General features: G+C 47.1%; 1 protein-coding gene across 1 annotated transcript in view; it reads left to right on the forward strand.

Annotated features, from left to right (window-relative positions):
* Nucleotides 1-12,351, forward strand: part of LOC138520546 (E3 ubiquitin-protein ligase TRIM39-like) — a 38,620-nt gene that overhangs the window by 3,641 nt on the left and 22,628 nt on the right. Inside the window, exon 2 of the mRNA XM_069632889.1 lies at nt 2,873-2,968. Within this exon, the coding sequence (XP_069488990.1) occupies nt 2,873-2,968 (96 nt within the window). The remainder of the gene's footprint in view (nt 1-2,872; nt 2,969-12,351) is intronic.

Here is a 12,351-nt window from a genome sequence, read left to right on the forward strand (position 1 = left end):
GGACCATAAGTCTCCCACCGCAGGAGGGTCTGCTGAGGAGAAAGGATATGAGCATTGATGACCTTAGGACCTCTATGAACAGAGTGTCTTCCAAGATGGATGAGCTATGGATTGTAAACCAGTCTATGGGAGCAGCTAGAAGACTGAGGGAGCATTCTCTATAAAATGTACATTAGCCTATGGGAGCAGCTAGTAGACTGAGGGAGCATTCTCTATAGAATGTACATTAGCCTATGGGAGTACCTAGGGGTCTGAGGGAGCATACACTCTAGACTGTACATTAGCCTATGCGAGCAGCTAGAAGACTGAGAGAGCATTCTCTATAGACTGTACATTATCCTATGGGGGCAGCTGGGAGTCTAAGGGAGTGTTCTCTATAGAATGTACATTAGCCTATGGGGGCAGCTAGAAGACTGAGGGAGCATTCTCTATAGACTGTACATTAGCCTATGGGAGCAGCTAGAAGACTGAGGGAGCATTCTCTATAGACTGTACATTATCCTATGGGAGCAGCTGGGAGTCTAAGGGAGTGTTCTCTATAGAATGTACATTAGCCTATGGGGGCAGCTAGAAGACTGAGGGAGAATTCTCTATAGACTGTACATTAGCCTATGGGAGCAGCTAGGAGTCTAAGGGAGCATTCTCTATAGACTGTACATTAGCCTATGGGAGTACCTAGGAGTATGAGGGAGCATTCTCTATAGACGGTACATTAGCCTATGGGAGCAGCTGGGAGTCTGAGGGAGCATTCTCTATAGACTGTACATTAGCCTATGGGAGCAGCTGGGAGTCTGAGGGAGCATTCGCTATAGACTGTACATTAGCCCATGGGGGAGCAGCTAGAAGACTGGGGGAGTATTCTCTCTAGATTGTACATTAGCCTATTGGAGTACCTAGGATTCTGAGGGAGCATTCTCTATAGACGGTACATTAGCCTATGGGAGCAGCTGGGAGACTGAGGGAGCATTCGCTATAGACTGTACATTAGCCCATGGGGGAGCAGCTAGAAGACTGGGGGAGTATTCTCTATAGACTGTACATTAGCCTATGGGAGTACCTAGGAGTCTGAGGGAGCATTCTCTATAGATGGTGCATTAGCCTATGGGAGCAGCTGGGAGTTTGAGGGAGCATTCTCTATAGACTGTACATTAGCCTATGGGAGCAGTTAGGAGTCTGAGGGAGCATTCTTTATAGACTGTCCATTAGCCTATGGCAGCAGGTCGGAGTCTGCGGGAGCATTCTTTATAGACTGTTTCTTAGCCTATGGGAGCAGCTGGGAGACTGAGGGAGCATTCGCTATAGACTGTACATTAGCCCATGGGGGAGCAGCTAGAAGACTGGGGGAGTATTCTCTATAGACTGTACATTAGCCTATGGGAGTACCTAGGAGTCTGAGGGAGCATTCTCTATAGATGGTGCATTAGCCTATGGGAGCAGCTGGGAGTTTGAGGGAGCATTCTCTATAGACTGTCCATTAGCCTATGGGAGCAGCTAGGAGTCTGAGGGAGCATTCTTTATAGACTGTCCATTAGCCTATGGCAGCAGGTCGGAGTCTGCGGGAGCATTCTTTATAGACTGTTTATTAGCCTATGGCAGCAGTTGGGAGCCTGAGGGAGGTGTACATTAGCCTATGGGAGAAGCTAGGAATCTGAGGGAGCATTCTTTATAGTCTGTACATTAGCCTATGGGAGCAGCTGGGAGTCAGAGGGAGCATTCTTTATAGACTGTACATTAGCCTATGGTAGTATCTAGGAGTCTGAGGGAGCATTCCTTATAGACTGTACATTAGCCTATGGGAGCAGCTATGAGTCTGAGGGAGCATTCTTTATAGACTGTCCATTAGCCTATGGCAGCAGGTCGGAGTCTGAGGGAGCATTGACTGTCCATTATCCTATGGGAGTAGTTGGGAGCCTGAGGGAGGTGTACATTAGCCTATGGGAGAAGCTAGGAGTCTGAGGGAGCATTCTTTATAGTCTGTACATTAGCCTATGGGAGCAGCTGGGAGTCTGAGGGAGCATTCTTTATAGACTGTACATTAGCCTATGGGAGTACCTAGGAGTCTGAGGAGCATTCCTTATAGACTGTACATTAGCCTATGGCAGCAGCTAGGAGTCTGAGGGAGCATTCTTTATAGATTGTCCATTAGCCTATGGCAGCAGGTCGGAGTCTGAGGGAGCATTCTTTATAGACTGTCCATTATCCTATGGGAGCAGCAACAATTCTGAGGGAGCATTCTTTATAGACTGTCCCTTAGCCTATAGGAGCACCTAGGAGTCTGAAGGAGCATACACTCTAGACTGTCTGTTAGCCTGTGGAAGCACCTAGGAGTCTGAAGGAGCATTTTTTATAGACTGTCCATTAGCCTATGGGAGCACCTAGGAGTCTGAGGGAGCATACACTCTAGACTGTCTGTTAGCCTATGGAAGCAGCTGGGAGTCTGAGGGAGCATGCATTATAGACTGTCCATTAGACTATGGGAGTACCTGGGAGTCTGATGGAACATAGACTGTCCATTAGCCTATGGGAGCAGCTGGGAGTCTGAGGGAGCATATATTATAGACTGTCCATTAGCCTATGGGAGCAGCTGGGAGTCTGAGGGAGCATATATTATAGACTGTCCATTTGCCTATGGGAGCAGCTGGGAGTCTGAGTGAGCATATATTATAGACTGTCCATTTGCCTATGGGAGCAGCTGGGAGTCTGAGGGAGCATATATTGTAGACTGTAAGTGATCTTAAGAACATATTCTTTATGGACTATATACAAGCATAGGTGACCAGCGAGGCTGTCCTGGGACCCTTCTGCCTTGTTCTGTGTAGATTATGTATTTGCAGGATATCTTTTGACTAACAAACTGGTTTTATTCTTTTAGGATAAACTTTACAGCCAGATGGAACATCTGAAAAAAGAGCTGAAGGAGATGCAGGAGTGGGGAGAGGAAGAAAGCAGGAAAGCATCCGAGCTTGAGGTGAGAGTAATGCCTTCATATATGTGTAGAGAGGCTCAGGGCAGAGAGGCACGAGGGTGTCTTTCGAGAGTCCATGGAACAGTGCTGGATGGCTGAGATGTGAGACATCCCCCGAGAGTATTGTATTGAATTGATTGTTTATATAGCGCTTATACACAATGTGTTTCAAAGCGCTTCAAGGCAGCGAGGGAACAAGGGAGAATACAGCGACATTCTTATAAGTCCTTGATACATTAAGAATGTGAAATTAACTATCATACTCGGCCTGGCGACATTTCAGATAGTGCAAGAGATGTTGCCAGTGATAAGGAGGGGGGGATGGGAAGGAGAATTAGACAGACAAGCGGCTACCTTACTAGGCCTGATGACAATTTTGGTAGTGCCGGAATTTAACAAGAGGTGGGGCGGAGGGGGATCAGGGAGAAGGAGAACAAAACGAGCAACTATCCCAGTAGGCCTTAAACAGGGTTGTTTTCACACAAGCATGTGTTTGATCTCATAGTTCAAACTAAAAATGTTTTCCTATAGAGCAGAACTGAGATGGTTGATAACTTTTCCCCTTGAAGAGAGAATTATGAAAGTGAAATTACCTAAGCAAAAATGTAGGAATTGGAGGCGAGGCTCTAGGAGCATTTTAGCCCAAAGAGATGCTGAGCACATGTTTGCAGCTATTTCCAGCAAAAACAGTGCAGAGATTTGGTTTCTGTTAAACTTTACAGGTCAACCCCATAGCCGAGAAAACCTGGGTAGCCCATTTTGCTGCACTATTCGCCCTTGATTTTGGTAACGACAATGTTCAAGGAAAGGGTGACAAACCATGAGTGGATACTTTCCTTTGACTTGGATGATATCTTGGAGATATAGCTAAAGCTACTAACTCGCAAGCAACGGGTCCAGATGGACTATCCAACGCAATGTTTAAAGCTTATTCACAAGAATGGGCCCATATCCTGGAAACTTTGTTTCTTAGAATCCTCAACATGTTTCAGTTCACGACTCATTGTTGCAGAACATGTATCGGGAGTATATATCATTTCCTACGCTATGTAAACACACAAATGATTCAACAGAGCGTTCTAATGAACAGGCTGATTTTTCTTTTTACAATTTTAACATTTCTGCATCTTCTATCCTCACATTCTGGGTTCACGCATACACCCTTTTTGTAGAAATCTGCAGATAACAAAAGTATTTTTAAAAAGGGGGAGAGTTATTATCTCAAATTACTGTTATTTACTTTCAATGTGGTATGCATCTCTGAGGAGATTATAATTACCTTTCCTGGTGAGATTACTACCTTAGTATCCTCTTCATCATTGTCCCATAATGGTAAATCCCCTGTGTGCAAATGACAGGGCGTACCATTAATTTTGTAACATATAATTAATATATGAAGAATATATCATACGGTCGAATGATGCTGATAACTCAAGAAAGGCGCTTTTTATCTTAAAGTTAAAAATTTGAAAATACCTTAGTGTCACGTCTTTATCTTGACTTTCATTGTTGCACAAAGATCTGAAGCATTAGAAATGCATTAGTTCTTCCATCTGAACAACATTCAACATATTTTTTATATCAAACATTTTGTAAAAAGAACTATTCTTTTTCTTGTTGAATTTAATTTAGAAAGAGAGCATGTCTAGAATTCCCAGCACTAGGGTAAGTAATTCAGTGTTAGAGGACCATCAAACCTTCTGTGTTATAGAAATTCAGTTTGAACCTCACTTCATGCCTGTTGATAACGGTATTCCTGTTACTACCCCTATTGTTGATCTAATTTACTTAAAATTGACACGTATTGCCAAGAAACCCACAATACTGAACTAGTTACTAACGTACCATAATCACAGCACAGTCAGTCATGCATTCTCCAGTATTTCCACCTCCCAAGAGTTTTCTCGTTTGAATAAACCCGGTATTTTATGTCCCTATAGAACCAATTGTCGTCAAGGATGAATTCCCATTGCTAGACCAGCAATCTCTTTCGGCTGCTGGACCAACCAATCAGCTGTCTCTGAGGGAGATCACATACTATCGAGCATGGCGAAACTGGATGCGTGCAAATGAAAAAAGCTGTAGGGGTACACATATTGGTAATAACAATGTTCTAAACCAACAGAGAGAGGTTCTGGTATTTGTGCCCCTCTAACACCCATTCTGATCCATAAATCCATAATAGTGGAATGACTAGACCGGTACTCTCAACCAGTCCTTGCATGAACTTGACGGCCATTTCTAGAGGAACAATATATGAACTAGAACGTTGCTGTCAGTCTGCTGACCATTAGCTTATAAATCATTGCCGATCGGGGGGGTGGGGGGGGGTGGAGTAGCAGCAAAGAAGTGCTGCCCGCCCCGTGATTGAGGGCCCGAAAGGTATTTGCACCAAAAACGGCAGTGCTAAACCTGGGAACAAAATCGATGAGGAGGTGAATCCTTGTGGTACACATGGGTGAAGTCTGGAGGTCAGGGAGGACCTGTGGAGGAGGGAACGGAGTGAGCTCCGGAATGGCTGGGAGGAGGAGCTCAGGATGAAAGTAATGGACCGGTAGGTTGGGATGCAGAGAGAGGGGCACAGGGGCCTGGAACCGGGGCTGGAGCTGGAATATCACCACAGTCCTCTGTGTGGAGGTGGGAGATAGAGTCCCCCCACCCCTGGCTGCCCCTCCTGGAATCACAGAGTCCTGAATCCTGAAGATTAGTTCCATTCACAGTGCTTTGAGGGCGTGAGACTCGGTGACAACAGAAAGTTTACCTGCAGAAGCAAACCGGAGCGCGCCCTCCCAGAGTGCAACTCCTGTCGGTGTCTGTGACTTCCTAACACATCTATCCCCGCCTGGCAGTGGAACTATAGAACCAGAGACTGCAGTATCTCTGGAACACATCGACAACCACAGCCAGCTATGTATTACCACCTACCGCTAGCTGACACACTACACTAGCAGCCAGACACTAGCACCAACGAGGGGTCGGGTCTACTAATAACAACCACCCATTGGGCTTGGGTACTGTAAGGAAGGCATGATCTCAAACAGTGAAGACAGACACAAGTGATCACAGTACAAGGGTGTTTATTGAACTTCAATGGGTTGGATGAACGCCTATCTAACCCTATATTTAAGGATGGGACCAGGCTACAACCATCAAAGTAAAAATAACACAGTCCTAGTGGAGTCTTTTCAAAATAAAAAGGGCCTATGCTAATAAACCTATTGCCAATCCCTTCTTCTAAATACAAATGATGTGGGAAAATGATGAATGCAAAAGAAAGAGTGTTCAATAAAAAATATGTCAGGACAGCCGGTCAATTAGCTTCCCTTCCCCACGTTTTCAGCACGGGGCAAGGTGGCACACTCGAGTTTAGCAAAGATTCTGGCTTCTCCAGCACAAGGATGCAGTTCAGGATATAAACCAGGGCCTTCTGCGACAAAGTCTCTTTCCCAATAAAGTCTCTCATTCGTAAAAATGGCTTGGATACAAAATACAACGTCAAAGTTACTTTCTCTTCAGGAGTCTCACGCTTACAAAGGGCCTCATTACACGGTAGGCGGTAACCATGGCGCTATTAGCGCCATGGTTGCCGCTGGTATTTTACCGTGTCCGCCTTGGTGGATGGCGGAATTACCGCCCTACTCCAAGGTGAGCGGGGGCGGTAATTCCCCATTCACCAAGGCACTTCCCCATTCCCATTTTTGCCCCCAGAGGGCTCAATGGCAATGGGGAAGGTGCAAATTGCGGTACCGTAATTAGCACCAAGGTCCCTTTGCGGCACCCTAATTTAACGGCTGGTAAAACCAGCCGTTAATGTCAGGTCCCGCAAAGGGAACTCGTAGTAAGGCGGTAGGGGTTTACCGGTACCGGTGCCCTTACCGGTACCAGTAAACCCTTACCGCCTACCGTGTAATGTGGCCAAAAGTCTCTCGGGTGCATTGTTTACCCTGGGTCTCTCTCAGCCGGGCTCAGACCCCTTTGATACACCAATTCACAATAGGTCTCTCTCGATCGGGCTCGGACCTTGCACTCTCGCTTTCCCGTTTTTCACAGTTCGATAAATTCACAATAGGTCTCACACAGCCGGGCTCAGACCTTGATGCATTTATTCCTAATCGAAGACTTTCCACTGTGCAATGGATTTTACTTATATCCTTGCAGGACCACTTTGATTCATTCTTATTCGATTTCTATTCTTTGTTTTCACATTATGATATGATATGATAGGTTATTTATAACGCGCTTAATACCCAGAGGTTTCTAAGCGTGGACCCGGGGATCGAACCTGTGGTGCTCCGCGTCGTCTTGCTTCCAAGGCGAGCACGCTGACCCCTGAGCTATCCTCCAATTGACATATTACACTTCCTTTTGCCACTTTTTGTGGGATACATCAGTCAGAGACCTTCAATTGGGCACACACGCAGTGCCAAACCACTCTGCTATTTTTATCTTCGTTCATGTTAAATTTTCAAACAATTCATCAGCCGTCTGGCCTTTACCTGCGTCTTTCATCAAACGCTTCAACGTTCGCTTTTTCATGTAATAATGTTACTGCTTGCAACCTTCGTTTCAACACAGACCGGTCTCGTGCAGTTTTCTTCAACTCACCGGCTGTGTTGATTTCTCTGTATGCGGCTTTGTTCTCGGAGCCAAGGACGATACCACAGTGGCTGCTGCTCCTCCCAGACTCGGTCATTCATGCAGGAGGGCCTCGGAAATCTCAGGCACACAATACAGGATTCTTCGGTTTCCCTTGTTGGCCTTACACATGCTGCTTTCAAGTTCCTACGAGTATAACGATCCCTCGTCGAAAAGGTCAAGGGTATCTCCTTCCTTGTTCTCCTTTCTCGGTCTGCCGTCTCTCTCCATCGGCTCACCTGCTGCCTGGGAAGAACCACAACTTCGTGTACTTTGCCTCGCTCAAATTGTGCTCTCGTACTCTGCCTTTTATCCGTGTGGGGAAGTTCAATTGAAGTCAGGTGTGTATTGTCAAAGGTAATTGCCTGACTCTGCCTGACCATGGTAGTCAGACAGGTCAGGTACATTGCTCAGTTATTAGTCTGTTTTCTCCCAGAGTGGGCGGTCGGTGTAGCAGTGTTCGTGTAGGGAAGGGGAGGGAGTTAAAGTTCCCCGGTATCCTACCTGGTAGGAGGGGTTAAAGGTGTTAGAGGGAAAGGGATACTGCATCTCGCCATCAGGTGTCCCACTCCCACTCCCCAAGTACCCCTGACCCAGATGATCCTCCCGCACTGGCCCACCCCCAGGGTCTGGATCCAAAGGGGATGGCCGTGCCCTGGCCACCTGAGAGAGAGATCCGTGGGGACTAGCGGGTGAGACACCTTCTGGTTTCTCACAGTACCCAGCGCCAACCAGCAAGGAACACAAGTAGCTACTACAACCCATTGTCAGGCGCTGGGAGTCACCTCCAGACAATCGGCTAACCAGAGCCCTATGGCCGAACGGAATTGGGGCAAGGGACACATCAGGATTTTAAAAAAGCCCCCTCCCCAGGTCAACAGTGAAACGGTGCATGGGAAGCCCTGCAGAAGAGGGGCTGGTAAAAGGAGCTATTACAAGGAGGCACAGCAACAAAGGAGATAGAGGGAGCGGGGCAGGACAGAGTGCAGAGGGAATTGTCTGGAAGACTATACAGAGGGCAAAAGTGTGATACCCACGCTACACCCAATTATGAAAATGGATAAGTATAAGAGCAAGAAACCAAACCATCAGTTTAAGATTGATGCATATAGGACAGGAAGGCCCAAAACACAACAAGCACCGGAGACAAGACCATAGTCGACAATGGAGGACACGGGAAACACAGAATCTCAGGCTACCCAGGAAATCTTGAGAGCCGTACACGAGGCAAAGACAAAGCTGGAGCAAAGGATAGATGCAGTAGGTCTGGATGTCAGTCTCCGGAGATAGTACCTGCATAAGTGTCAGCGCGAGTAGGAGAAGCGGAAGAGCGTATATCGTCTGTCGAAGATGTAATAACCCCCTTGAGACATGATAAAAATGTAGAAAAGGACGCAGCAGATGGAAGAAAGATGGGCCCACATGGGCTGTCTAAATGTTTCTCAATTGAAAGGGCACGTAGTACGAAGTAAGGAGCCACTGCGAGGTGTCCCACCAAGACAAATCATTGCCAAGCTGTTAAATTACCACGATCGAGATGTAATCTTACAAGCAGCAAGAAAGAAGGGAACTCTGGAGTATAATGGGGCAAGGATTGCAATATACCCCGACTTCACCAAAGCGGTACAAAATGCGCAGCAATCCTTTGACGCGGTGCACAGGAAGCTAGGGGAAAATAAATGAAGTATGTCACAATTTATCCAGCAACACTAAAAGTCTGCAGACCTCAAGGAGTTAGGTTCGTCACGCGACCTTCTGATGCATGGGACTGGACAGAAACAATCGGCCCACTGCAATGCATAAAGCAGAAGGGGCAAAACAAAAAAGCAGGAACAGAAATGGCCCCCACGGTGAGAAGGGAAAAGCAGTTGGAAGTCAGTTAACAGCAGATATGCAAGATAGACTGCAAATAATTGACATTGATGTGGGCCCAGGAGGTGGGTGGAGTGGGGAGGGGGAGAATGAGAGCAACAACAGTGAATAAGCAACAGACTCAAGTGGGTAAAAATCAAGATTTCGGGTAGAGCGGCCAGCAGGCATAGCCCCCCTTGCAAATCCTGAGACCCCTATCAAGGGTTCGGACGAGCAATAGTTGTTTTGGGGTCAACAGATAAGTTGGGGGGAAATATAGGGTGGGGGAGGGTGGTGTTGTTGGGTTTGTTCGAGAGGTCAAGGGGCAGGGAGCGAGAGAATATGGGTAGTTAGACATGCACAAATGCAGTTCGGTATACATCTTGACTTAACAACAAGGCAAGGGATCTCGCACCTGGGAAAGGACAATGCAGAGGCAAATGACACTACACGGAACGATGCAAGGAGAATGTAGGGTTGTGAAATGCCGAAATTATGAGATGTAGAGAGGGGCTGGTGACAAAGTATTTGATGAGGCAGAAAGCCTGCATAGTACTTTTGCAGGAAACGCACTTGATGGCTCAGAGTGTAGGTTTCTGGGCAGGGGTCAATACACGTTGGTGGAACATGCGGGATACTACAGAGGCACCAGCGGGGTGGCAGTCCACATCAGTCGTATGTTACTCACTGCACCTATACTGCTAGGGGCGATGTTGTCTCGGAGGTAGACAAAGCCACAAGGCCGGGATCGACAACGAGCTTGATTCGAAAACGACCTCCCAGAATACAAGCCTCCTCAACTTGAGGGAAACTCTTTTTTACGACACACCCCTCTGCTGTTATTAAAAGACAGACAGAGGAGTTGATCTCACAAAAGAGCGGGGAACACACGCACCGCTTACACCAATGCTGAAAAAGAAATAACAAGCGTTAATGGCCCGAACACCAATAAACACATGCAATCTCACTAGAGAGCGGAACAAGTACCTTGTTATTGTCTTGCTAAGGACAGGATTCCCAAACCTAAAGAAACCATGGGTAATGAGTACTGGATAGACAGAAGAACCCCTAATACCACCCCACTCCCAGTCAGGGTTCAAGTCTTACCACCAAAATGTAGGTCAAAGCCGAACCAAAAGGTAACAACGACGGGAGAAAATAACAAAAGGGAAGGTTAGTGTAGGATACTACCCCGGGCGGCACGAGGGACGCACTGGTGACGGGATGGTGCACTGATCAGCAGAGCGTTCAATGTGCACTAGAATTTCCAAGGGTTGAGCGGTTCGCTACTGGAGAAAGTTCACTACACGGATGTTAAACAATAGCATGAAGAAAGGTAATCCAAAGTTGCTGGTAGTTGCAAGGCGTTATGGTACAGGTAGTTCGGGAGCACTGGTATGAGGGAGCCGGGTGATAGAGAGCAGAAATACAATTTGTTCCCAGAAATAACTCAGATAGCTTACCGCAGCATGAAGAGTTAAAGTTGCATAAGGACAGTGAAGCGCTGAAGGTGTCAAAAGGCGATGCTGCCCTACTGCAGTATGCTGCAAGGTACGGGAAGCAGAGTTTGGAGGGAAGCGGGCTGGAATAGGAGAGGAGTCCCACACCGGTAAGCGTCGTAATGGAATCGGAGAGAGATAGCAGGTCAAGGCAGTCCGAGGTCATATAGCAGAAAGGCAAAACTTTAGCAGAATCGAGAGGCAAGGTCAGGTCCAAAAACGAAGCAGGAGTCAAAAGCCGGATATCCACAAGTAAGTCTCAAGCAAGGACGAAAAGTAGTTCGTCGGAGGAACGGAATGGCACAACTTCAATTAGAAGCACTGGAGCACAGGAAGGGATGACTATTTAACTTCTTGGGGGGGCGGAGACAGAACGTGGACAGGCCGTCGTAGCGTACGCTGGTTCCTCACGTGACTCGGGAGGAATGTCTTTGTTGTCAATCTCCATGGCAACCTCCATTTACTCCACATGAAAGGGCTGCCAGACCGAATCTTGCCGCAGGATTGTTGTCCGTTCTTGGGTGATTTCCGCAGTCGCTGCGTGGCCACTGACCTGCGCGTGACTTCATAGCATTCCATTCCAGTTGGGTCAAGTGGAGAGAGAAGGGGAGGACGATATCTGGTAGTGACCGGGGGAATTATGGGGGGAAGCAATTACCATACTGAATGTGTACGCACCTCCACCATTACAGCCGGACTTACTTAACAAGATACAGGCGACATTGGCAACACATGGTGCAAATGAAACCATAGTGAGAGGTGACTTTACTGACGTCCTTCACGGACGAATAGATGTCCTCAGATGGGGGAACTCCCGGGCGGGAGACGCGCACCAAACTGGCGACCTTTTTGGAGGCAACAGGATTAGGGGATGCCTGGAGAGGGTTACACTCCGGTAAAAGACAGTTCTCGTACTATTGCTGAGCACACGACTCAATGTCTCACTTAGACTACTTTTTGGTACAATGTACCATCACCGGAAGGGTATTGGAAGCGGAATACCTGACAAGAGGGATATCGGATTATGCCCCGCTGTATATTACTATAAGAGGGGAGGGACTGCAGGGGAAAGGGGAGTGGGGACTAAACACATACCACCTAGGGATTGAGACAATACGGGAGGAGATGAAAGACTGTACAGGGAAAAACTTTGAATTGAATGAGGGCACAGTGAAGAGTGGCTGCACACTTTGGGAAGTATAACACAGTAGTAGTAGTACTAGAAAGAAAGGAAAAGCTGGAGACACTAGAAGAAGAAGAGGTGGCTAGGACAGAAAAGAGGCACGTAGACGAACAAGCAATAGAATCTAAAATAGAGATGCTAAAAGTTGCTGGGCAATACAAAGAAGTGGTGACAGATGAGGCAAAAAAGGCATGCTGGGCCATGAAAGCCAGAGTGTA

Source organism: Ambystoma mexicanum, chromosome 13 (assembly GCF_040938575.1).
Source record: "Ambystoma mexicanum isolate Mex_15411 chromosome 13, UKY_AmexF1_1, whole genome shotgun sequence".
Taxonomy (NCBI): domain Eukaryota; kingdom Metazoa; phylum Chordata; class Amphibia; order Caudata; family Ambystomatidae; genus Ambystoma; species Ambystoma mexicanum.